Consider the following 23,978-nt stretch of genomic DNA (forward strand, 5'->3'; position numbering starts at 1 on the left):
GGCTTAGAACGATAGAAATGTATTCTCTCACAGTTCTGGAGGCCAGGATTTGGAATCTGTATATCACTGGGCTGAACCAAGGTGCTGACAGGGCTGCTGTGCTCACTCAGAGGCTGTGGGAGAGAGCTCTTTCCTTCCTCGTTCCAGCTCATGTTGCCTGCCAGCACTCCTTCCTTGGTTTCCCTCCGTCACTCCGATTTTGAGGCAAGCATCTTCAAATCTTCCTCTGCTCCATCTTCACATAACGTGTGTGTATGTGTTTAGTCTCCCTCTGCTTCTCCGTGTGGATACATGGGATGCGTTTAGGGCTTACCTGGATAACTCAGGGTGATCTTGCCTTCTCAAGAATCTTAACCTAATCATATCTGCAAAGATTTTTGCCATCTAAGGTTATATTTACAAGTTCCAGGGAGTAGGGTGTGTATATCTTTTGGGAGTCACTTTCCAGCCTACTACAGCAGTAAAACAAATAGCACACTGTACATGTTTCTGAACCTTGCTTCCAAGAGTGGAAAAACTGGAATAACTTATTAAGGGGCTATTTAATTCAGGACTGGTTAAACAATGATACATCCATAGAATGGAATAAAGCATTATCACTAAGAAATATGAAGTGAATGTACTGACATGGAACCATAGTCACTAAAAAAAGTCAAGTTGCAGAAATGCATATAAGTAAGGTGAAAATTTGGAAAGCTGTTACTCAAACTTGTAAGTGGCTTCCCCTGGGGAATGGAACCAGTGGGCTTTTTTACTTTATACATTTTTACTATTGGAATTTCTAAAACAAATATCTGCTTTATAATCCATGTGTTTTGTATTTCTGGATCAATTATGCTATAGAAGTAATAGGGATTGTCAAAATTGAACTTGTAAAAAATGTGTTTCCTAGATAGCAGACCCTACATTAGCCGAAATGGGGGAAAACTTGAAGGAGGCCATGAAGATGCTAGAGGACAATCACAGGTGAGCCTGCAGAGCCAAAGCAACCCTATTAAACATGTTCAACCTGTTATGAAACTGGTGGCACTGGTTTTCCTGCTGTTAAAAATACCTCTGGGTTTCAGAATGTCAGCTTAGCTTCTGCTGACTTTAAAGATGGCATTTGTCTTGGGTAGAAGATGCTTTGTAATTAAAGGATTTTGAAATTGAAGGGCAGAACTTAATAATTTTCAGTTCTTCCAATTCAGAGTTTCCTTTACTTAATGTATTGATTAGAATTTACAAACATTTCTTACTATATATTAAGGTCATGTAGGGTATCAACTAAGAAATAAGTTGAAGAATTATTTTGTTCATGTTCTTTTCCTGAAACTCAAATTAGACTCGAAATTGGGGGCTGGGGTGAGGAGGGTAGGGAGATGGAGAGAAATGGTAAATGTGTTTTAAATTCTACCATCAGTTACTGAGATAGCATAGGTAACATTGTCAGATGTTTGCATGCTCAAATGTTAAAAATTTGATAGATAAAATGAACAGGTTTTTTTTTTTTTAATTTCCTTTAAATAAGAATAACAGAGGAGGAAAATGGAAAGAAGCTCCTCTCAGGGGATATTCCAGGGCCACTCCCAGACCGGTAAGTGGAAAGGAAGACACATACCTTTAGTTAGGGTATACATTTTCTTTAAACCAAGATTTTACTGTCATTGATTTACAGTTTTAGTTCTCATAAGCAAAAAGCAAGTTTAGAAGTATGAGCAGTGTAACAGTAGAAACTGAAATGCCATTGGCTGGTTGGTGATAATGCTAAGCATGCCTGCTTCCCCCCTTTCCCATTCAGAATTTAATACAACATCATGAATCAAAACCAATCACAGATTTATACTTATAATTCAACTCTCATACTTAGTTTAAAATACAGCAAAATGAAAGGAAAATGTCAGTTTTAACCATTTATTTGGCAGAGTGACTTATTTTTTAGCAACCAAAGCAAATTTGTCATGTTTATAGTTTGAGCTAGCAGGGAAAATATTAGAAAAATAATTAGCTACCTGACTAAAATTTTCACAGGATGTTAGCACTCAATTTATAATTAAAATTTCAGCCTTTCCTCATACAAGGGCTTTTCTTTTTGTTTTATAACCAGGAAACTGCACATAAGTAAACATTACAACTCCCTTAAATTGCCCTTTGACCTAAATATAAATATGTACAAAGTTGCAGAAGAACAGTGTGTCAATAAATGTCACATCTAACACACCCAGATAACCACTATTTTAGAATAGGCACTCCTGCTTGTAATTTGAGTGATGCTGGTTTGAAACCCTCCAGATGTGCAGCCTTACAGGTCAGAACAGGAACCAAGTTCTATGAATTTCCTCAGAGAAGCAAATTTCCTGAAGGGAATTAAGGAGTTCTACTGACCCCTCAGATATTTTCCTAGAGGAGATATGACCAAGACCATCTGTAATTCTTAGAATGGAAGGATATTAATGCTACTGGTCAGGTGTATTCACACTTAATAGTGCTCATAGCCAGCATCTGAGATAGCACTATGCCAGGCATAGTGTTAAATGCTGTACATGCACTGATGGTATCCTTAATGTATGGGCTTAGGGAGTGTCAATAACTTGCTCAAGGTCATATGGCTAGGCACACAGCCTAATCTCTACACAGCGTCCAAGGACCAGAGCCCCTCCGGTGTGAAGGTCAGCACCTTGGGAGGATGGGTATTAGACAAACAGTGCTTCTTTTTCAAAAGAGAAAACTTTTTAGAAGTCATATTCTCATTAATGGAGCTGTAATATTTTCACATTACATGTATTCATTTTGACATTGCTTACTCCTTTAGCCATTCACATTCTTCTCAGAAGTTTTCACCACCTCACATGATGAACACTTAGTAACATATCTTGGATAGAAGTAAATCTGTTTATACTCTAAGCAGATCTCCAGTTTCCCAGCTTGGGGAAGAGGTGGTAATAAATGATACTTCCTTTGCATCTTTAAGTCTGTTAGAACAAACAGACAAGATGCCTCCATGGAGGGAAACTGAATATACCAGCGGCATTGGAGTATTCTTGCTGCTCCTGTGACCTTCAGCATCTCATAAGGACTCTTTTGGCTCTCATGACATGCTTATTCTTCAGGATTCCAATGAACAGGTAGAGGAATACTGCTTAAGTAATATTGGTGAAATTAAAAATTTTCAATCTCAGATTAAGGAGAAGATTTAATTAATTACAATTGTAATCAAAATTCTAGTGAATAACTTGAGGTTTGTTTTTAAAAGATGTATACTGTATCTCAAACACATTCTTACTCAATTGAAAAAACTTAACAAAAAAACTTATCAAAGCTAGTTTGGATGAGAGAAATAGAGAGTAGTTGGGGGTCTGTGCCATTTCCATCTATCCATCAGTTTGTTTTTTTTTTCTGCAGTGGAGAAGATATGGTGAACATCCTTCAGTTAGTTCAGAATCTGATGCACGGAGATGAAGACGAGGAGCCCCAGGATGCCCGGTAATAGAGAACGGTTGGCAGCTTCTCTTTGACAGTATTATGTGTTAATGATTTTGAAAGTGATTGCATTCTTACAAGTTGCTGAAGTAATTAGTTATGTTTCATTCAGAGTTGCATATGATATTAAAAGGATGTTTATTCTTTTCAGAAAGACATTTATATACTTCAGGTAATATATTTTGTAAAAGGAATGCATTTACTAAAATTAAATCCTGTAAAATTTATGGTATCATGTCTTTGGGAGGGACTGGCAAGAGGACCAAAGAGGGGATGCTCTGCGTTTTTTTGCTTTTGATTGCTTCTGCTTCTGTGCTTGTGCTTCTGCTTCTGTGCTTGTGCTTCTGCTTCTGATCACTAAGAATTGCTGCAACTGAATTGATTGGTGGCAGGCCAGGTCATCTGTAAATCATCCATTTGTTTTATTTTTCTTTTCGTCTGTTTAGCTATTTACTCAGTTTCATTTTCTCTTTAATTATTTTTAAATTTAAAATTTTTGAATAAGTAATGCATTCTCCCAGTTCAAATTTCAAAGATAAAAAGAGCATACAAAGACAGTTTTTCTTCTTATCTCTGCCTCTCTTATTTTGTTCTCCTTAGAGATAGACAGTGTTGTGTATCATCAGGATTATTTTATGTGCATGTGTACACAAAATATCTTTACTTGACCCCTCCAGTACATAAATACTATGCACATTGTTCTGTACCTCGCTTTTTTAATTTGTGTTTTGCAGTTCTTTGCGTATCAGTACATAAGCAGTTTTCTCCTTTAAGAACTGTTTTATCTTGTTTTTACTTTGAGTAGATGAACTACATTTTATTTGACTTGTTGTGTTTTACTGTTGGCAAACATCGCTGCAGCCAGTGTCTTTGTACATGTATAATTTCTCAGAGAAGCAAAAGTCTCTGGATATTAAAGTTCTAAAGTGGGATTACTGGGCCAGATAGTTGGTGTATTTCTAATTTTGATAGATACTGCCAAATTTCCCTGCATGGAACCTGTGCCAGTTCACAGTCCCACCAGCATGGTATGAGAGTACCTCTTTCCCCACACCTTTGCCTGCAAGAGTGTTAGCAGACTTAAGGGTTGTTGCCGATTCAATAGGTGAGAAATGATATTTCAGCATAATTTTAATTTACATATTTCTTTTGAACCAGGTTAAGTGCCTTTTTGTATGTTTTAAAACCCATTTATATTTCTTTTTCTATGAACTGTCTCCTTTGCCCAGTATCCTGTTTGATTTTTTTGGCTTTTTAAAAATTGACTTATAGTTATTTTTATAAGGGAAATTAGTCCATTCATTTTAATCATATATAAATATTTAGTTCCCTTTAAATTTGCTATATTTTTGTTATAAACAGCTATTTAATGTAAGGAATTGATCTTCATCTAATGATTCTTTAAAAAATTGTTTTCTGCACATTTTAGTTCTCCTTTCCATAGTTCTTATGGATGATATTTAATTTTTAAAAAATTTTAGGAAAAAATTACTCACAAAGTTTGTATTTTTATTACATACTTAATGGATAGAAGGATATTTATCTCCTAGGAATTAATTTTTAAAATGTTTTTCTTCTCCAGACTGCCAATACTTTATAGGCATTGAATTTTCCAAATTTATCTGAATTTTTGCCTTTTAGGCCATTAAGTGGATTTTCATTCTGACAGAAATGTCTGTGGAATAATGTCTCTAAAAGTTTTACTTCTTTATTTGTGTTTTTACTAATATATATTTTTAATCTAATGAATTTTGATTAACAGAATCCGGAGTATTGGAGAACTAGGTCATATAGCTTTGTTGGGACATAGTCTGGGAGCCTATATTTCAACTCTGGACAAAGAGAAGCTAAGAAAGCTTACAACTAGGATACTTTCAGATACTACCTTATGGCTATGCAGAATTTTCAGGTAAAGACATTATGAGTAGTTTCTGATAAAAATATTTGTGAATTGGATATAGACTGTGACAGATCTTTTCTGGTGCTGTACTATCTGGGTTGAGAGTTGCCTCTTCCCCTTCTTCTTGGAAGGGTTAACTTCTCCATGCCTCAGTTTCCTCATTTATTACATGAGGATAGCATTAATATCTATTTCATGACATTGTTCTGGGGAAGAAATGAGCTAATGAATTCATACATGTAAAGAGCTGAGCGCTTTCTGGTGTGGCTCAATGGATTGAGCATCGTCCTGTGAACCAAGGATTGCCAGTTGGATTCCCAGTCAGGGCACATGCCCAGGTTGTTTACCAGGTTCCCCAGTAGGGGGTGCTTGAGAGGCAACCATACATTGATGTTTCCCTTTCTCCCTCCCTTCCCCTCTCTAAAAATAAATAAATTAAATCTTTTAAAAAATAAGAGCTGAGAACATATGCATGTAAGCATAAGCATGTTGGGTAATGTCAGCAGTTCCTTACTTTTAGAATTGCTGATTGGCACATGTCGATAGAAGGAATAGTGAAACAGATTAAACTATTTTAAATCAAAGTTATAGCTTCTGCTTTATTAGAAAGGAAGTGTAATAAGGAAAATGAGTAGGTGTTGTGAAATTGAAATTTGCTTTATACTGTGATAATGATGGCATTATTAAGGAATTACAGGAGATTGAGAATTCAGTAGAAGACATAGGACCAGTAGTATTTTTATGTTAATAGTTTTATGGAAAAGGAATGATTGCTTAACATTGGAACATTTAACTTAGGAGACTCACTTTCAGATGTTAGGAAAGAGATTGGCCTGGTGAGAGTGTAAGTTTGCCTAACTATATTGCAAAGAGGAAAATTTTTGTTGTAAATATTTTATTTATTTATTTTTAGAGAGAGGGGAAGTGAGGGAGAGAAACATCAATGTGCGAAAAAAGATTGGTTGCCTCTCACATGTCCCCAATTAGGGACCTGGCCCACAACCCAGGCATGTGCCCTGCCTGGGAACCAAACCAGTGACCCCTTGGTTTGTAGGCTGGCACTCAGTCCACTGAGCTACACCAGTCAAGACAAGAAGTTTTTTTCTAATAAAATTCTAATACCTGTCATTGAATTTCTCTCTCCCTCCTTCCTTTAGGAGATTAAGAAGAATAAAAAGTCCCCAGCAAATAGTAGTGAAAGCAAAAGTTAGCCTGATTAGTGTTTTTGACAATTTTATTTACTTTGGATGTTTTAGAGTTAAAACTTTGCTAAGAACCATGCGTACATTATCCAGTGCTAGCCTTCTTGTAGAATAAGCCAAAACCATGATATCGAGCCTTTTTATATCTGAAGAACTCCCGTCCTTTACTGATTTTCATATTTTCTGCCTTATATGAAGTTGGGTATGGACAAAAGGTCATTGCCTCTGTTCCTTTTAACCTTCAGCTGTAAGGAGTTGTCAGCCATCTACGATGAGGGTAATTCCTATGTCCTTTGACTGATCTAAGTGACAGTTTCTAGGCTGAGCAAAGAATTACTTCCATGATTACAAAATCAGGATGTAGAATCAGAGTGAACCAGAAATAATAACATATTTATCAATACATGGGTGTCTCTTAACAGGTATGAAAATGGCTGTGCTTATTTCCATGAAGAAGAAAGAGAAGGACTTGCAAAGATCTGTAGGCTTGCCATTCATTCTCATTATGAAGACTTTGTAGTAGATGGTTTCAACGTGTTATATAACAAGAAACCTGTTATATATCTTAGTGCTGCTGCCAGACCTGGCCTGGGCCAGTACCTTTGTAATCAGGTAATGTGGTGTAAGGTGGCCATTTTAAAGATTAGATGTTTTGTTCTGTCCTGGAACTTCTTAAAGTGTATAGACCAATTTCTTTAGCTGCTGTTCTTTTCAAGTGAAAAGAAAGATGGGTTTTTAATATGCTTGTTTTTTTTTCATTATAAGAAAAGTTATAAATGCATATTAATGAATTTATATATGTACTTTTTTTAGTTGCCCAATGGCAACCACAGTCAGTATTTTACTTTATTTTTTTCCAGGCTTTAATCAAAGGCTATATATGTGTTTTTTACATGATTATATCTGGGGTTTTTTTCACTTACTGTTATAACAAGTATATATCATTTTAACAGTTCTTCAGAGTAAAGTTTATTTTTAATGTCTTCATAATATCTCTTCAAGGGAGTGTATAGTGTTTTAACTAACTGTTTCCCTTTTGGACAATTAGAGCATTTACATTCTTTTCTGTGACCAGTGTTAATACTCTTTGTTTAGTACTGTAATGGGCATCTTTGTGCATAAAGCTTTTTGTATATTTAGAGTTATATTTCTCAGATTTTCAGAGTCAGTGTAGAATTATGATATCAAAGAGCATTATTATTTTTAAAGTTTATAGTGAATTTAGCCCAATTAGGGGGCTATCTGGAGATAAGAAATCACCATGTTTTGCTATGTGTGATGCACTCCCATGTATAATGTGCACCCACAGTTTAGTACTGCCCATGAATAATGCACATCCTTATTTTTCCCTCAGAAATTTGGGCAAAAAAGTGTGCATTATACACAGCAAAATACAGTAAGTCTCTTGGCCAAGAATATTTCAAAGCAATACCCTTAGGATTGGAGAGTTTATCTTTCTTAAGGTGGAAGAGCCCTGGGGAGATAGGTGGGAGGAATTCAGGGGCTTAAATTGATTCTGAGCCGTGGTCACTAGTGTCAAGAAATTATGTCCTCTTTTTGAAAGGGTGTAAAAAAATGGAGAATTTTTTTTACACGTTTCAGTAGAAACGTGAAACAATTTACTTACTGAGTACTCATTACAGGCCAGACTCTAATGGACCTGAGGCTGTTTGGGGACAGCAGTCCTGTCTTTAAAAGATGTGTGAAGGTGTTCTGTTAAGTGAGAAAGGCAGGTGGCAGAAGAATATATATATATATATATATGTTCAAAAGTATTTACATACTTATATGAGTATTTTTATACCTGGAAAAATATATATGAATATATTTATACCTAAAAAATGTCTGGGAGGTCACATTCTAATCTGTTAACACTGGTGGATTGGTGGCTTATGTAGGGCCATTTTCACTTTTAATTTATATATATGTGTGTGTGTATATATATTATATTTTATTTATTTATTTTTAGAGGTGGGGGGGAGAAAGAGAGGGAGAGAAACATTGATATGAAAGAGAAACATCAGTTGGTTGCATCTTGTACGTACCCCAGTCTGGGACTGAACCCATTACTCAGGCATGTGCCCTGACTGGGAATTGAACTGGCAACCTTTCACTTTGAGGGATGATGCCTAACCAATTGAGCCACACTGGTCAGGGTGTCTCTATATACTTTTTTTATTGTGTGCATTATTTGGGTTTCACTTTCATAATTTAAAAGATAAATCCTTTAAAGGGGAAAGAGTGTGAATAAAGTGGTTGTTAAACTTTCGATCTTTAAATTTTACCAAGTCTTAGTTATATAGAACAATAGGCTGCAACTATTTAAAAATTTCTAAAACTATAAACTTCACAAGGATTTGTAAGCTAAAAGTAAAGAACATAAAATCTGAAAATTAGTATCTTCATAACATTGATTTCATTTCTTTTAAGAAATGTACATCTGCTAGTTTATATCTGTTGATTTTTTAGGAGTGGGTGGACCCATAAATAAGGTATTCTTTGAATGCCTTTAGCTAGTGTTACTAATGTTTGGAGGAAGGACCCTAAATTATCCTCCAAAATCTCAGGGTTTAGTTGTTTTCAGTTTGGAAAAGTGTTTTGTTCTTTGGTATATAAAATATGTCAAAGATAGTAACTCATTTAGTTGACTCATTTAGAAAATTTTACATGGTCTCTGCTGTCTTATAAGAAATCTCAACTCCTGAAACTTCACCCTCCTCTTGGCTTAACTTTCTAGATGTGCTTTAACATTTATTTATAATACTAAGAGTTCCTAAGGAGAGAGATTGTTTAAAAAATAATTGTGACTTGTCTCAGAGCCACATTTTTTGAGGGCATAAGTGAATGGTGACAAAGAACTTTCTTGTAAAATTGTATCTTTGCTCTTACAGCTTGGCTTGCCCTTCCCCTGTTTGTCTCGTGTACCCTGTAACACTATGTTCGGATCCCAGCATCAGATGGTGAGTTCTTCTTTTGGTTTGTAAAATCATATGGAATTGTGTTTTGAAACTGCCTTCCTTTTTACTGAAGTGGTGTTTGTTGGCCTCCAGATAATTATTAGCCTATTCATTTATTGCTTTGATCTTCCCATTACATACTGAAGCCAGATGCTTTGGGGTTCTGCATTTCTTTTTAATGTTTTTTTTTTAAATTTGTTTTATTTGTTGATTTGAGAGAGAAAGAGAAAGAGAAACGTGTTTGTTGTTCCATGTATCCACAGACTCACTGGTTGCTTCCTGCAGCACCCTGACCAGAAATTTAACCCACAGACTAGGTGCATGTGGACAACACTCCAACCAACTGAGCTCCTGGCCAGGGCTGCATTTCTTTTTTCAAGATAGTTTGATTTTTCTGTGCATTAATTTAGTTGCATTAGAACATTTTCTCTAAACATAAATGTTTAAAACTAGAAAATGTTGGCTTTATATATGCAGTTTTACCTTTAATCATACTTAAAATCAAGAAACACTATTTAAGTTTCATATTTATGATTAGAGAAACTAAAAAAGTTTTGAAGAATTGATTTTGAAAGTCATGTGTACTTCTTTTGGAAGTTGTAATTTTTTCATTGTATAACTTGTATTCTGGTCACCTCATGTTTTGTCTTTCAATTCCAGGATGTTGCCCTCCTAGAAAAACTGATTAAAGATGATATAGAACGAGGAAAACTACCCCTGTTACTGGTTGCAAATGCTGGTAGGTATCATGAATCTGAATCTTACATTTTGAACATGTATGAGACAGGTTAAGTACTTAGCCTAAGATAGACCAAGTCTTAAGAAATATTTGTGTGCCACATGTTTAGGATAGCCCTGCATGAGTATTGTGGTAAGAATTAAAATAGTGAAGTTGGCTCATTTGAGTCCCTTTGATTGTTGGTTTGTTTTAGGAGTTACTTTGTTTGTGTGTGAGTACTTTTTCATTTAGGTTGGAAGTGCCTCTGCTTCACGTGTTTCCTTTCTAAGTTGAATTTTAAAATGTCATACTTGAATGTGCACCTTGTAACAGCAGGTCGATTCCTATTTTCTGCTCTGCTTACCATATTGTGTTTAACATTGTATTTAAAGTTCTAGACAATGCAATAAGCAAGAAAAGTAAGTAACATACAGATTGAAAGGAAGGATAAACTGTCTTTATTTGCAAATGGTATGATTGTACAGATAGAAAGTCCTCAAATAAGTAAACCAAAGAAGAGTCATTGGAACTAATAAACAAATTTATTAAGGTTGCAGGATTTCTGTATACTAGTGATGAGCAATTGAAATTGAATTTAAAATGTTCTTCATAATGGCATCAAAAAAATGAAAACTTAATGGCTATGTTTAAGAAATATATGAAAGATTTGTACACTGAAAGCTACAAAATGTTGCTAAGAGAAATTGAGCCCTGGCTGGTGTAGCTCAGTGGATTGAGCCACGGGCCTGCGTGCAAACCAAACGATCAAGGTTCGATTCCCAGTCAGGGCACATGCCTGGGTTGTAGGCCAGTTCCCAGCAGGGGACGCACAAGAGGCAACCATGCATTGATCTTTCTCTCCCTCTCTCCTTCCCTTCCCCTCTGAAGATAAATAAATAAAATCTTAAAAAAAACCCCAAAACCATCAGCATCTTTCCAATTAAAAAAAAAAGAAGTTTTAAAAAACCCCAAATAAATGGAACAATAAGCCATGCGCATGATTGGAAGACTTAAGTCTTATTAAGTCAGATCTCCCCAAATTGATGTATAGAGTCACCTCAACCCATATCAAAGTCTCAGCAAACTTTGTAGAAATCACTAAATCTTACTGAAATTGATAAGGTAATTCTAAAATTTATATGAAAATACAAAGTATCTATGAATAGCCAAAATAATTTTGAATAGAACAAAATTGGAAGACTTACCCTATGTGGCTTTTAGACTTACTACAAAGATACAGATAATCAAGAGAGTATGAGATGAATTGAAGAGAATACAGAGAGTTCAGAAATACACTCGTGTGTGTGTGTGTATATATATATGTGATAACTTGATTTTTTTTTACAAAGATGCCAAGATAATTCAAAGGAGAAAGGATAGTCTTTTCCACCAGTGGTCTTGGAACAATTGGATGTGCATGTGGAAAAAAAATTGAACCTTAACCCTTACCTCACTCTGATTATAAATGGTTCATAGACCTAAACAAATGAGACACAACACTAAAACATCTTGAAAAAAACATAGATCTTTGTGATGCTGGGGTAGGCAAAGATTTCTTAGGACAGAAAAGGAATGAACCATAAGTTGGACTTTATCACAAATTAAAAGCTTTTGCTGTTCAAAAGACCCTGTTAAGAAAATTGAAAAGGCTAGTTACAGACTGGGGGAAAGTATTTGCAAAACATTTTTTGACAAAGGACTTTATCAAAATACATAGGGAAGTTTTCCATTGCATATTAAGGAGACAAATAATATAGTTTTTTAATGCACAAGAGATTTGAATAGGCACTTCACCAAAGAAAATACTGATATATGAATGTTTAAGCACTTAAAAAGATGCTACTATCAGTCATTAGAGACATGGAAGTTAAAACCACAGTGAGCTACTATTAATTATCTGCTAGAATGGAGAAAATAAAAAAATTCAGTGCCAAATGCTGGTGGGAATACAGAGCAACTGGAACTTGTACACTGCTGGTAGGGAGCAAACAATGTTACCGCTACTCTGAAAAATAGTTTGGCCATTCCTAAAAAGCTTAAACATAGAATTGGATATGATCCTTCAGGCCCACTTGCAGGCATTTATCAAAGAGAAAAGAACACACATGTCCACACAGAGAATTGTATGCAATACTCAACCAGAAACAACCCAGATGTCCTTTACCTTGTGAATGGATAAACAAGTTGTGGCCTAGCCCTCTCGTAGGCTGCTAAGTAATAAGTAGAAATAGTTACAGATATACTTATCCTCAGGGATGAAATTCAGAAGCATGTTAACTGCAAAAACCGAGACATAGAAGAACTTGCATATGATTATATGAAATTCTAAAAAAGACAAAAGTATAGTGACAGAAAACAATCATGGTTTTCCAGAGCCAGTGGGGAGTAGAGGAAAGAATGAAACTTTGGGGTGGGGAAGATCCTCTGGGGTGATGGAAATTTTCTCAACCTTGATTGTGTTGGTGGTTACACACTGTTTACTTTTGGCAAAACTCAGTGAATGGTACACTTAAATGAGTGGATTTTATTGCCTGTAAATTATACTTGAGTCAATGAAGCTAATTGCAGTTGCTCCTTGGCTATGGGGAATTGGTTCCAGAACCCTCCCCCCAACTTGGATACCAAAATCCACAGATGCTCAAGTCTCTATATATAGTGTAATATTTGCATAGATCCTACATTTACATATGGGCTACAGCACAATGTGCCTCCACATCAATTTGTATCTATTCAGCTTAGTGCATAGCAGATTCAAATTTTGCTGTTTGGAACTTTTTGGGATTTTTTTTCTGAATATTTCTAATTCAAGTTAGTTTGATCCAGGGATGTGGAGACAGGGCCAACTGTATTTTAAAAATAATAATAAACAAAAAACACATAACCATCTTATTATTAGGAGGAAAACCACCACTTCCTGCCTGGTTTTGCATACTGTATGTTTAAAAAGAAACAAACGCACCCATAGTCAATCATTCAATAGATAGAAGAGGCTATAATTTATATGTGACTGAGTGACTTACCAGTATGGCTTACTCTGCCATGAGTGCACATCGCAGGGGTTAGCCAGCAGACATTGCCAAAAAAAAAAACTTGAAGAGAATCTGAATGTGGTCAAGTCACTAAAACACAGCACTGTGCTTTAGTTTTGATGGATCATATGACACAGTTCATGCATTGGCCTTTGATCTTGTTTCAGCTAAAACCAATGTGTCAGTTAAGATTTTCTTTAAAAACATTTTGTTTACTTATATTTAGATAGAGGGGAAGGGTGGGAGAAAGATAGGAAGAGAAACATCAATGTGCAGTTACCTCTCATGCACCCCCTACTGGGGACCTGGCCCATAACTCAGGCATGTGCCCTGACTGGGAATTGAACTGGTGACCCTTTGGTTCATAGGCTGGTGCCCAATCCACTGAGCCACACCGGCTAGGCTCAGTTAAGATTTTTTCAAAAATTTGAGACAAACTTGCAAGTTGGGGAAGTTTTTAGCTCTTTTCCTACCATAAATCCTGCTGAAGAATCACTTGTATCAGTTTTGTTTGTTGAGGCATTTAGTAAGGTTTTAAAATCTTACTAGGTGGGATTCTGCTAAATGGAAATTTAGGATAGTTGGGATAATACATGACTCCATATTGTATTTATGCTTTGAGAAGAGGGATCTGCCCAGCAAAAGCTGTAGTGTAAACAAATTACCAAGGAGCTGGATTAAAATGTTTAATATGTTCGTACTGACTTCAGAATACATATTCTATATTAAAACAAAGAATCTCCAAATTTAGTTTAAAACATCTTAAATTTATCTATGTACTTTTTTTCTATCCTCATCCAAAGACATTTTTTCATTGCTTTTAGAGGCAGGAAGGGAGAGGGGGAGAAACAGCGATTGGTTGCCTTCTTTATGTGCCCCAACCAGGGGTTGAATCTGAAACCTGGATATGTGCCCTGACCAGGAATTGAATCTGCTACCTTTCCATGGGATGACGCTTCAACCAACTGAGCCATACTGGCCAGGGCCATGTTTTTTTGGTTTTTGTTTTTAATAAAAAGACAACTGTGCCCCTGGCTGGTGTAGCTCAGTGGATTGAATGCCGGCCTGCAAACCAAAAGGTTGCCAGTTTGACTCCCAGTCAGGGCACAAGTCTGGGTTGCAGGCCAAGTCCCCAGTAGGGGGCGCATGAGAGGCAACCACACACTGATGTTTCTCTCCCTCTCTTTCTCCCTCCCTTCCCCCTCTCTAAAAATTGATAAATAAAATGTTTTTTAAAAAGGAGACCTGTAAATTAAAATAATCCAGAAAATGACAAAAAGTTATAGTAGGAAAAGCTATCTTGGACAAATGCCAACAGAACAAAAGTACATAAGCAGTTAGTGTGAGATAAAATAGGCTACCTGTTAAAGTTACAATTCATGTAATCTAAGAGCATTTATAAATGCTTATAAATCTCAGTTTGGGAGACTTGAATGTATTTTTCATGAAGCAACAATTCAGCTAGAAAGAAAATAGTATATATAGGGGGTTTAAATAACAATTTACAAGCTTTTTAAAACCCTTTTTAAAAATTTATTTATTTATTTAATTTTAGAAGGGAAGAGAGAGAGAAAGAGAGGGAGAAAAACAACAGTGTGTGATTGCCTCTCACGCGTCCCCTACTGGGATCTGGCCTACAACCCAAGCATGCGCCCTAACTGGGAATCGAACCAGTGACCCTGTGCTCCTCAGATCGGCAATGAATCCAGAGCCACACCAGCTAGGACTATTTATTTATTTTTAGAGAGAGGGGAAGGGAGGAAGAAGGAGAGGGAGAGAAATGTCAATGATAGAGAAACATTGATCAGTTGCCTCTCACACATGCCCCAACCCGGAACTGAACCTGCAACCCAGGCATGTGCCCTGAGTGGGAATCAAACCAGTGACCCTTCACTTTGTGGGATGACACCCAACCACTCGAGCCACTCTAGCCAGGGCTACAAGCTTTTTTGTAGATACGTGTAATGGAGAATACACACTCTTGAAAACTTGAATCATCAACTTGCAAAAGTTGATTTTAAGCCAGTCCACAAAGTAAATCTTAATAAAACATATAATATTACTTCCATCACAGAGAAATAATGTATATTAAAGCTCTTTAACTGTTCTTTAAAGACTCAGAAAATACTTGTTCCTTTTATTATCTTGTGTGTGTGTGTGTGTGTGTGTGTGTGTGTGTGTGTGTTTTATTCTAGGCACCGCAGCAGTAGGGCACACGGATAAGATCGGGCGTTTGAAAGAACTCTGTGAGCAGTATGGCATATGGCTTCATGTGGAGGGGTGAGTGGAGGTTGGGGTTGGCTCCATGGGTGGCCTGCACATGGTGCTCCTGGGGAGTGGACATCCAGGTTCTCACTTTATGACATTTGTCCCTAAGGACTCTTTTGGGTTGCAGATAACAAGACAACCCAAATTGGCTTAAGTAGGAAGAGATTTTACTGGTTCACATAACAACAACATAAAAGCAGTGTTAGGATTGGCTTTAGGCACAACATCAGTCAGGACTCAGTATGTCCTCCCCTACTCCCCCAGTCACTTGCTTGTTCCTCTGTGCCGGCTCCATCTACAGATAGATGTTCCTGTTATGGTCCAAAGTAGCTGCGGCAACTGCAGCCTTCTTTCCTGGTCTGTGTCCGGTGGGTCAGAAGTCCATAGTAATCACTGTGGCCAAGAAAATGTAGTTTAAGTTATTTGCCCACCTCTGGGGCCAGTGGTGGTGTCTCCTCCACCCAAAACTGAGGTCTGACAGAGGAGATTGGGTGGCTTCCCAGAAGGCCATTTGCGTGCTGCTAAGAGAAGAGAAGGAGAGGATGCAGGGCAGCTGTAGTTGTCCATCCATATCCAGCACATCATGCAAGGGAGGTTTCATTTTATTTTATCCCTCTGGGGGAAATGGTGACTGGAAAATAATAATTGTGAAGGGCATAAGGCCTGTTATGCTAAGTAGGAGACATCCCCTGAAATACATTTTCAAGGATTTCCTGAAATGTGTGTGTACTGCATTTTCTGTTGCTGTTATAAAAGCTGATAACACAGCTGAAAGACAGCAGAGCGTCTTTCTTCCTTTTGGTTTTTTTTTTTAAATACATACTTAGTGAATGAGCAGCAGTACATTAATAATTCTTAGATTGGTGTTTTTTCTTCCAGTGTGAATCTGGCAACGTTGGCTCTAGGTTATGTCTCCTCTTCAGTGCTGGTATGTGGTTGGTTTACTAAATATCAGATTTTTAAGAAGGAATTTCAAATGCTTTAATCCCTGGTGGCTTTTTACAGTTTTTACGAATGGAGGAGGGTATTGGGTTTTGTGTATTCTAATAGTCTAACAAAAAGCTGTGTTCTCTTTGGTAGGCCGCAGCCAAATGTGATAGCCTGACACTGACTCCAGGCCCGTGGCTGGGTTTGCCAGCTGTCCCTGCAGTCACCCTTTATAAACACGACGACCCCGCCTTGGTAAGCCTGTTCTCACTGGCAGGGAGTCGGGAGTAGCTTGTAATCGTTACTGGGCTTGGGGCGGGGTGGGGGGGGGGCCGGGATACAGAAAAACAAAGGAAAAAGTGAAAATGTCCTTAATGTCACTTCTGTGGCAATTTTTTTTCAAAAACTTTTTAACAAGTGAAATTGTGCCACATGTGCTTTTTCTATTTATTTTTCCCGTACTTCCCTGTGTGTATGAAGAACATTTTATTATATTTTATGACTGCATAATCTGTCACTTTAATACCACAATTTGTTTAATTATTCTCCATTTATGAACTTTTAGGACGTTTTCAAATTTTTGTTCCTGAAATAATGAGCATATTTCTGTGTTTCAGATTGTTTCCTTAGAATGCCACTTAGGTTCCCATAAGTGGCATTCCTGTCAGAGTAGTTAGTTAAAGCACACTGTCTAGAAGGTTGTAACAAAGTATAGTAATGGTTTTTGACAGTGCACCACTTAGTGGTTCATGCAAAATAAGCTTTAAATGATTCTTGCTATAACAGTTGATTTCTTGCCCAACTGATAATGACCAAGTATTCAAGGACGATCAGAACAGCCTTGGAAGGGGTTGCTTTTTGAGTGGCTAGGAGCTGTGGCTCTGAGATGTGACCCATCTATATTCTCACCCTGGTTTTGCCACATCTCAGGCACGAAACCTTGAGCAAAGCAGGGTCCCTGAGTTAAGTTGCCTAGAATACTTCACAGAGTTGCTGGATGATCAAATGAATAATGCAAGCCAAGTACCTGGCATAGTATCTGACAAATACCAAGTGCCTAGTAAAGGATAACTAGATAATTCTAGTATGTGATTCCACTAGCTTTGGTTAATAAACTCATATTGGCTCTTTTAGACTTTAGTTGCCGGTCTTACATCAAATAAGCCAGCGGACAAGCTCCGTGCCCTGCCACTATGGTTGTCTTTACAATACTTGGGGCTTGATTCGACTGTGAACAGGATTAAGCATGCCTGCAAACTGGTGAGTAGAAATCTGAAGTTTAAATGAGTCATAAATTTTCTTTGGCAAATGCAGAGTCAGAAAAATACTGCATTGATTTAGCCTCCATCCAGTACCTTGTTGTCTGGATTTTCTGTTTCATAAGCAAGCATATTAATAACATGTATACATTTCTTATTCAAAGTTCTGGGAAAGACTGTTGGGGTCGTCCCAGCTTTCGTATCCAAATGAAATCAGATTAAAATGAATGCTGTTGTCAGCATGGGATGAGAAAAGAAGTCACAAGATGACAGCCGAGGAGTGGCGAAGAATGCAAGAGGGGCCATAAATGTTCCCACTTGACTGACTCTTGAGGATGAAGGAATGTGAGGGTGAGGGGTTGAAAGTGGATGGCATGTGTACGTTTTAACATCAGCTGGCTTGAGCTGCCTAATTGCAAGGCTTTGGGAGATAATTTTAATTCTGTTTCTCTTTGAGGTGTTCTAATTTTGAAAATTATATAATTATGCTGTAGTTTAGAAAGCAAAAGTGTTGTATTTATGCAGCTGGAGAACTGAGTCCTACATAGTCTAAAAGCATGATGTCACCTGTATACCTCCGTTTTCTTGCCTGTAAATGGGGATAAGGACATAACAAAAGATCGTTACGGGGACTTAATGAGTTGATGCATGTGAAGCTCTTACAGTAGTGCCTAATGATACAGTAAGTTATGCAAATAGGTTTAAAAGTAAATCTTTACTTTAAATATATAGTTGGAGCCCTGGCTGATGTAGCTTAGTGGATTGAGCACAGGCCTGCAAACCAGACCATCGTGATTCGATTCCCAGTCAGGGCACATGCCTGGGTTGCAGGCTGGTTCCCTGCAGGCCAGTTCCCAGCAGGGGACACACGAAAGGCAACCGTACATTGATGTTTCTCTCCCTCTCTCCTTTCCTTCTCCTCTAAAGATAAATAAATAAAATCTTTTAAAATAATAATAATAAATAAATATATAGCTGGAGAATTGGCACTTCCTCAAGTGTCTTTTTTATACTTAAGAAAAATTAGTCTTTTCATATTACTGCAGCAGTAGTCTTCTGGTTCATAATGTCCAGAGGGTCCATCTGTGCTGTTGCAAATGGCAAGATTTCATTCTTCTTTATGGTTGAGTAATAGCCCATTATAGTCCACATATGTATCACATTTTCTTTATTCATTCATCTAGTAATAGATACTTAGGTTGTTTTCATATCTTGGCTCTTATCTATAATGCTGCAATAAATATGGGAGTGTCTATATTTTTTCAAATTAGTGTTTTTGTTTTCTTCAGATAAACACTCAGAAGTGGAATTGCTGGACCCTGTGGTAGTTGTATTTTTAATTTTTGGAGGAACCTCCATACTGTTTCCTGTGGTGCTGGACCAACTTACATTTTTACTAACAAGAGGTCCCATTTCTCTCTATGCTTGTCAACACTTGTTATTTCTTGTCTTTTTGATAATAGCCATTCTGACAGGTGTGAGGTAATATCTCTTTGTGCTCTTGATTTGCATTTCCCTGATGATTAGGGATGTTGAACATCTTTTCACATACCTGTTGGCCATCTTCAGCTCTTCTTTGGAAAAAGTCTGTATAGATCTTCTGCCCATTTTTTAAATCAGATTTCTTTTTTTGCTATTGAGTTGTATGAGTCCTGTATATATGTTAGACATTAACCCCTCATCAGATAAATGATTTGCAAATATTTTGTCCCATTTAGTAGGTTGGCTTTTCATTTCGTTGATGGTTTACTTTGCTGTGCAGAAGCTTTTTAGTTTGATGTAGTTCCATTTGTTTATCTTCACTTTTGTTGCCTACACTCAGTAGTTTTTGAATGAATGAATGAATGAATGAATGAATGAATGAATGAATGAATGAATGAATGAATGACTTAAATTGCTAATATGAAAAATTCACTTGCCCTGGTCCATATGGCTCAGTTGGTTGGAGCATCATCCCATAACCAAAAGGTTGCGGGTTTGGTTCCCAGTCTGGGCACATACCTGGGTTTCAGGTTCCATCCCCCGACTGAGTGCATGTGAAAGGCAGCTGATTGATGTTTCTCCCTCCCTTTCTCTCCCTTTGAAAGCAATGAAAAAAAATGTCCTCAGGTGTGGATACAAATAAATTCACTTATGTCTCGTTAGAAAAAGCTCTTCTAAAACCACAAAATACAACCTTAAACTGAAACAATGGGGAATATTTGCAGATGTTGAGATGCAAAAATTGGCAACTGGACTTAGAAATCACCAAGATGCAGATGGCTTTGTCTGCCTGAGATCCTTGTTTGCAGACCTGCAAAGACCTCATGAAAATTACTTCTTAATATGTTGTGTTGATTCAATAAAATTACATAAGCTGTTTTTTTGTTGTTAATTGCAGAGTCAACGGTTGCAAGAAGGTTTGAAGAAAGTGAACCATATCAAAATCTTGGTATAGTATATAATTTGATCTGTTTTTGAAGTAAATAACATTTAATTTTAACAACTTAGAGTGCTTTTTCTCTAGATTTGATGCATTTCAGTGGAATTGTGGGAACTCTAGTAAAAATACATTTTTTTCATTAAAAAAAGGCTTTTTCAGTTACAATTTACGTTTAATAATATTTTGTATTAGTCTCAGGTGTACAGCATATTGGTTAGACAGTCATATGCTTTACAAAGTGTTCACCCCAATATTTCCAGTACCCAACTGGCACCATACATAGTTATTACAGTATCATTGACTATATTTCTTATGCTGTACTTTAAAAACCACATTCTTTGCAAGAGACTCATGCATGTACTAATAACCTAAATCTACAGTTAGCATAAAGCCTAGACATTTGCACCATGCACTGTTTGAATCCCTACAGTGCTTTTCATAGAATACAATTGTACTTTTATTGTTAAATTAAGAATTGCACAGAATTAAATTACACCATTGACTTTACTTGCCTAACAACTGTAGAACATACATCTTCCTGAAATGAGAAATTATTTTATCTCTCGGAATGCTTTGGTGTACTCTTTCCAAAACCTTCTGACACCAGAGTTTTCATTTGCACAAAGGGGAATAAGGAAGAGAAAAAAGCAAGTGCCCTGCTCTCCTCTCCCTTGGTATTTTCCTAAAAGATATCAATCAGTCTCCAAATTACTCCCTGGGGATAATAAGTAGACAAGAAAATGAGGATTTAGTAAGGCTGATAGCCAAGTATCAGTTCAGGTTTGAATGTTTTCATGGTTTTCTTTATTGTGTTTTAGAATTTTAGAAAATATATAGGTCAGATTCTAATTTAAACAGGGTCACTGTGTTTCTTTTTCTTTTACAATTTTGCAGGATACATTTGAATTTTAAAGTAATATTTGCTTTTATTTTGGGTTCAGGTTAGTGCAGCTTATTTCCATTTTAGTGCATGGTTCAGTTTACATTCCTGAGAATGGGCTTCTCTACACTGCCTTCTGAGTGTGTAGCCTATTCTCAGTCGATCTTAGCTGACCCAAATTCTAGCTCAGAAGAGGAGAGGGACCCACTAGAGAAGCCAACAAATGAATGTAAGTCAGGAGATTTGGGTTTTAATTTCAGCCATACTACAGAGGCCTGTGACATTGAGTCATTCTGTTAACTGCCTAAGCCTGTGAGCTCAGCAGTCAGTGAAGGTATGTAGATTGGAATCAGAGAAACCCAAATTATGAGTTCAGACAAGCAAGCTGGTAGGAAGCAGGACAGTGGTGGGCCTGTGTACTTTCTTTGTCCCTCCCTTCCCGAGCCTGCTCAGGCTCCCTGCTCAGGCTCCCTGATGTCCTCTCTGCTTCTCTCTCTTTCTCCAAGCAGAGAGCATCTGATGGTGCTAGTTAATCACCAGTTGATTTGGAGCATCTTTGTAAGGTCTCGTATGACCCAGACATAAACCTTGACCATCCCTCCTTCCAAAGACTGCTTTTCTCATTTGGGGATATATTATTTGGTGAACACTGTGGGGCACCGTGGCCTGTCAGTAGTCGTCATCATTGTCACAGCTGCTCTTGTGAAATGCTTGCCGTGTACAACGCAAGGTACTAAGTACTTTACATGCATTGTTTCATTTGACCCTCACAGCAGTCTCCCTCGTACATGCTGTTCCTTCCACCTGAAGGCACTGTTCTCCCTAATTTTCACCATGACTGGTTTCTTTTTTTTAAAAAAAAATTTAATGACTGTCTTCTTATCCTTAAATCTTAGTTCAGATCCTAACTCTTCACAAAAATTTTTCCTGAAAAATCTAAAACAGCCCCCACCACCCATCATTCTCTATCCTCAAGGTTTTTTCCTTCATCGCACTTATTACTACCTAGAATAGTATTACATATTTGTTCACTGTATGTTTTTCCCTGTAGAAGCTTCAGAAAGGCAAGGATTTTTGTCTTTTTTTAAAGATTTTATTTATCTTTAGAGGGGAAGGGAAGGAGAGAGGGAGAGAAAGATCAATATATGGTTGCCTCTCTTGCATCACCTGCTGGGAACTGGCCTGCAACCCAGGCATGTGCCCTGACTGGGAATCCAACCACGGTCCTCTGGTTCCCAGGCCTGCGCTCAATCCACTGAGCTACACCATCCAGGCTCTTTTTTTTTAATGGTTTTATGTCCTGTGCCAAATATAGTATGTGGCACAGAATAAGGCATTCAAGCATGAATAAATAAATCTAACCCATGAGTTGGATGCAATGTCTTGGATGCAGTTCCCTTTCTACTGGTTAGGAAACTAAGGCACAGACAGGTTGAATTGCCCAGGCCACACAGCTCGGAAGTGGTAGAGCTGGAATTCACTCCAAAGCCCAGGTTGTTCACCAGTGGACCATTCTCAGGGCAATTTACAGGAGAAATTAGTTTATTTTGCCTCAGTGGCTTGTTATGAAGGGCATGTATGGGAAGGCAAAATGAAGATTATAAGACATAAAACACTGGGTTGGCCAAACAGTCTGTTTAGTTTTTTCTGTAAAATAAAGATACATTTTTCATTTTCACAAGTAACTTTATTGATATGGATATTTTGAGCATGTCAGCTATCTCCCACTATTGGCTTCTAGTGAGTAGAGGCCAGGGGAGCTGCTAACCATCTTCCAATGCATGACACAGCCCCACAGCAAAGAATTATTTGACCAAAATGTCAATAGTACCAAGAAACTTCACAAACCACATTTGACAGGTTCAGTCAGTCACAGCATCTTCTGCATACACTGCACAAATCTTTGTGCTTCAGGTACATTTTACCTCCTTGAAATAACAAAGCATAACATGCTGAGAATATTACACATCTTCAGTATTAAAATGGCTGCACAAAAATTCGCCGATTTTGATGTTTTTTTAATTATATTTTATTGATTATGCTATTACAGTTGTCCCATATTTCCTCCTTTGTACCCCTTACTCCCTGAGACAATCCCCACACTGTTGTTCATGTCCATGGGTTATGTGTATAGGTTCTTGGCCACTCCATTTCCTGTACTGTGCTTTACATCTTCATGGCTATTCTGTAACTACCCATTTGTACTTCTTAATCCCCTCACCTCTTCACCCATTCCTCCTCACCCCCCCTCCCATCTGACAACCATCTAAATACTTATCGTATCCATGATTCTGTCCTTGTTCTTCTTCTTTGCTTAGTTTGTTTCTTACCATTATTGATAAGATTTGTATTTATTGCCATTTTATTGTTCACGGTTTTGAACTTCATCTTTTTCTTAAATAAATCCCTTTAACATTTCATATAATAATGGCTTAATAATGATTAATTCCTTTAGCTTTTTCTTGTCTGGGAAGCTTTTTATCTGCCCTTTGATTCTAAATGACAGCTTTGCTGGGTAGAGCGATCTTGGCTGTAGATTCCTGCTTTTCATGACTTTGAATATTTCTTGCCAATCCCTTCTTCTCTGCAAAGTTTCTTTTGAGAAATCAGCTGACAGTCTTATGGAAGCTTCCCTGTAGGTAGCTAACTGCTTTTCTCTTGCTGCTTTTTAGAGTCTTACTTTATCTTTAACATTTGGCATTTTAATCGTAATGTGGCTTAGAGTGGGCCTCTTTGTGCTTCCTGGACTTGCATGTCTATTTCATTCACCAAATTAGGGAAGGTTTTTTTTTTTCACTGCTTTTTCAAATATATTTCCAATTTCTTGCTCTTTTTTTTCTCCTCTGGCACCCCAATGATGCAAGTGTTGGAGTGTTTGAAGTTGTCCCAGAGGCTCCTTACACTATCCTCATATCTGGGGGGGATTCTTTTTTTCTTCTTATTCTGCTTGGTTGTCG

At 37.3% G+C, this 23,978-nt stretch overlaps 1 protein-coding gene across 3 annotated transcripts in view; it reads left to right on the forward strand.

The window, feature by feature from the left end:
• Nucleotides 1-23,978, forward strand: part of PDXDC1 (pyridoxal dependent decarboxylase domain containing 1) — a 52,388-nt gene that overhangs the window by 9,814 nt on the left and 18,596 nt on the right. The window contains exons 2-13 of one of the 3 annotated variants that reach the window (XM_037141215.2): nucleotides 893-966; nucleotides 1,511-1,576; nucleotides 3,382-3,462; nucleotides 5,222-5,368; nucleotides 6,984-7,173; nucleotides 9,453-9,521; nucleotides 10,179-10,257; nucleotides 15,461-15,545; nucleotides 16,413-16,461; nucleotides 16,614-16,715; nucleotides 17,595-17,720; nucleotides 20,100-20,150. In XM_037141215.2, the coding sequence (XP_036997110.2) occupies nucleotides 893-966; nucleotides 1,511-1,576; nucleotides 3,382-3,462; nucleotides 5,222-5,368; nucleotides 6,984-7,173; nucleotides 9,453-9,521; nucleotides 10,179-10,257; nucleotides 15,461-15,545; nucleotides 16,413-16,461; nucleotides 16,614-16,715; nucleotides 17,595-17,720; nucleotides 20,100-20,150 (1,119 nt within the window). Of the gene's footprint in view, nucleotides 1-892; nucleotides 967-1,510; nucleotides 1,577-2,956; nucleotides 3,105-3,381; nucleotides 3,476-5,221; nucleotides 5,369-6,983; nucleotides 7,174-9,452; nucleotides 9,522-10,178; nucleotides 10,258-15,460; nucleotides 15,546-16,412; nucleotides 16,462-16,613; nucleotides 16,716-17,594; nucleotides 17,721-20,099; nucleotides 20,151-23,978 lie in introns of those variants that run through there. The other 2 variants (XM_037141216.2, XM_053672126.1) reach the window with 2 other exon arrangements.

This window comes from Artibeus jamaicensis, unplaced genomic scaffold (genome assembly GCF_021234435.1).
Source record: "Artibeus jamaicensis isolate MK-2021 breed Jamaican fruit bat unplaced genomic scaffold, CSHL_Jam_final contig_729, whole genome shotgun sequence".
NCBI classification, from domain to species: Eukaryota; Metazoa; Chordata; class Mammalia; order Chiroptera; family Phyllostomidae; genus Artibeus; species Artibeus jamaicensis.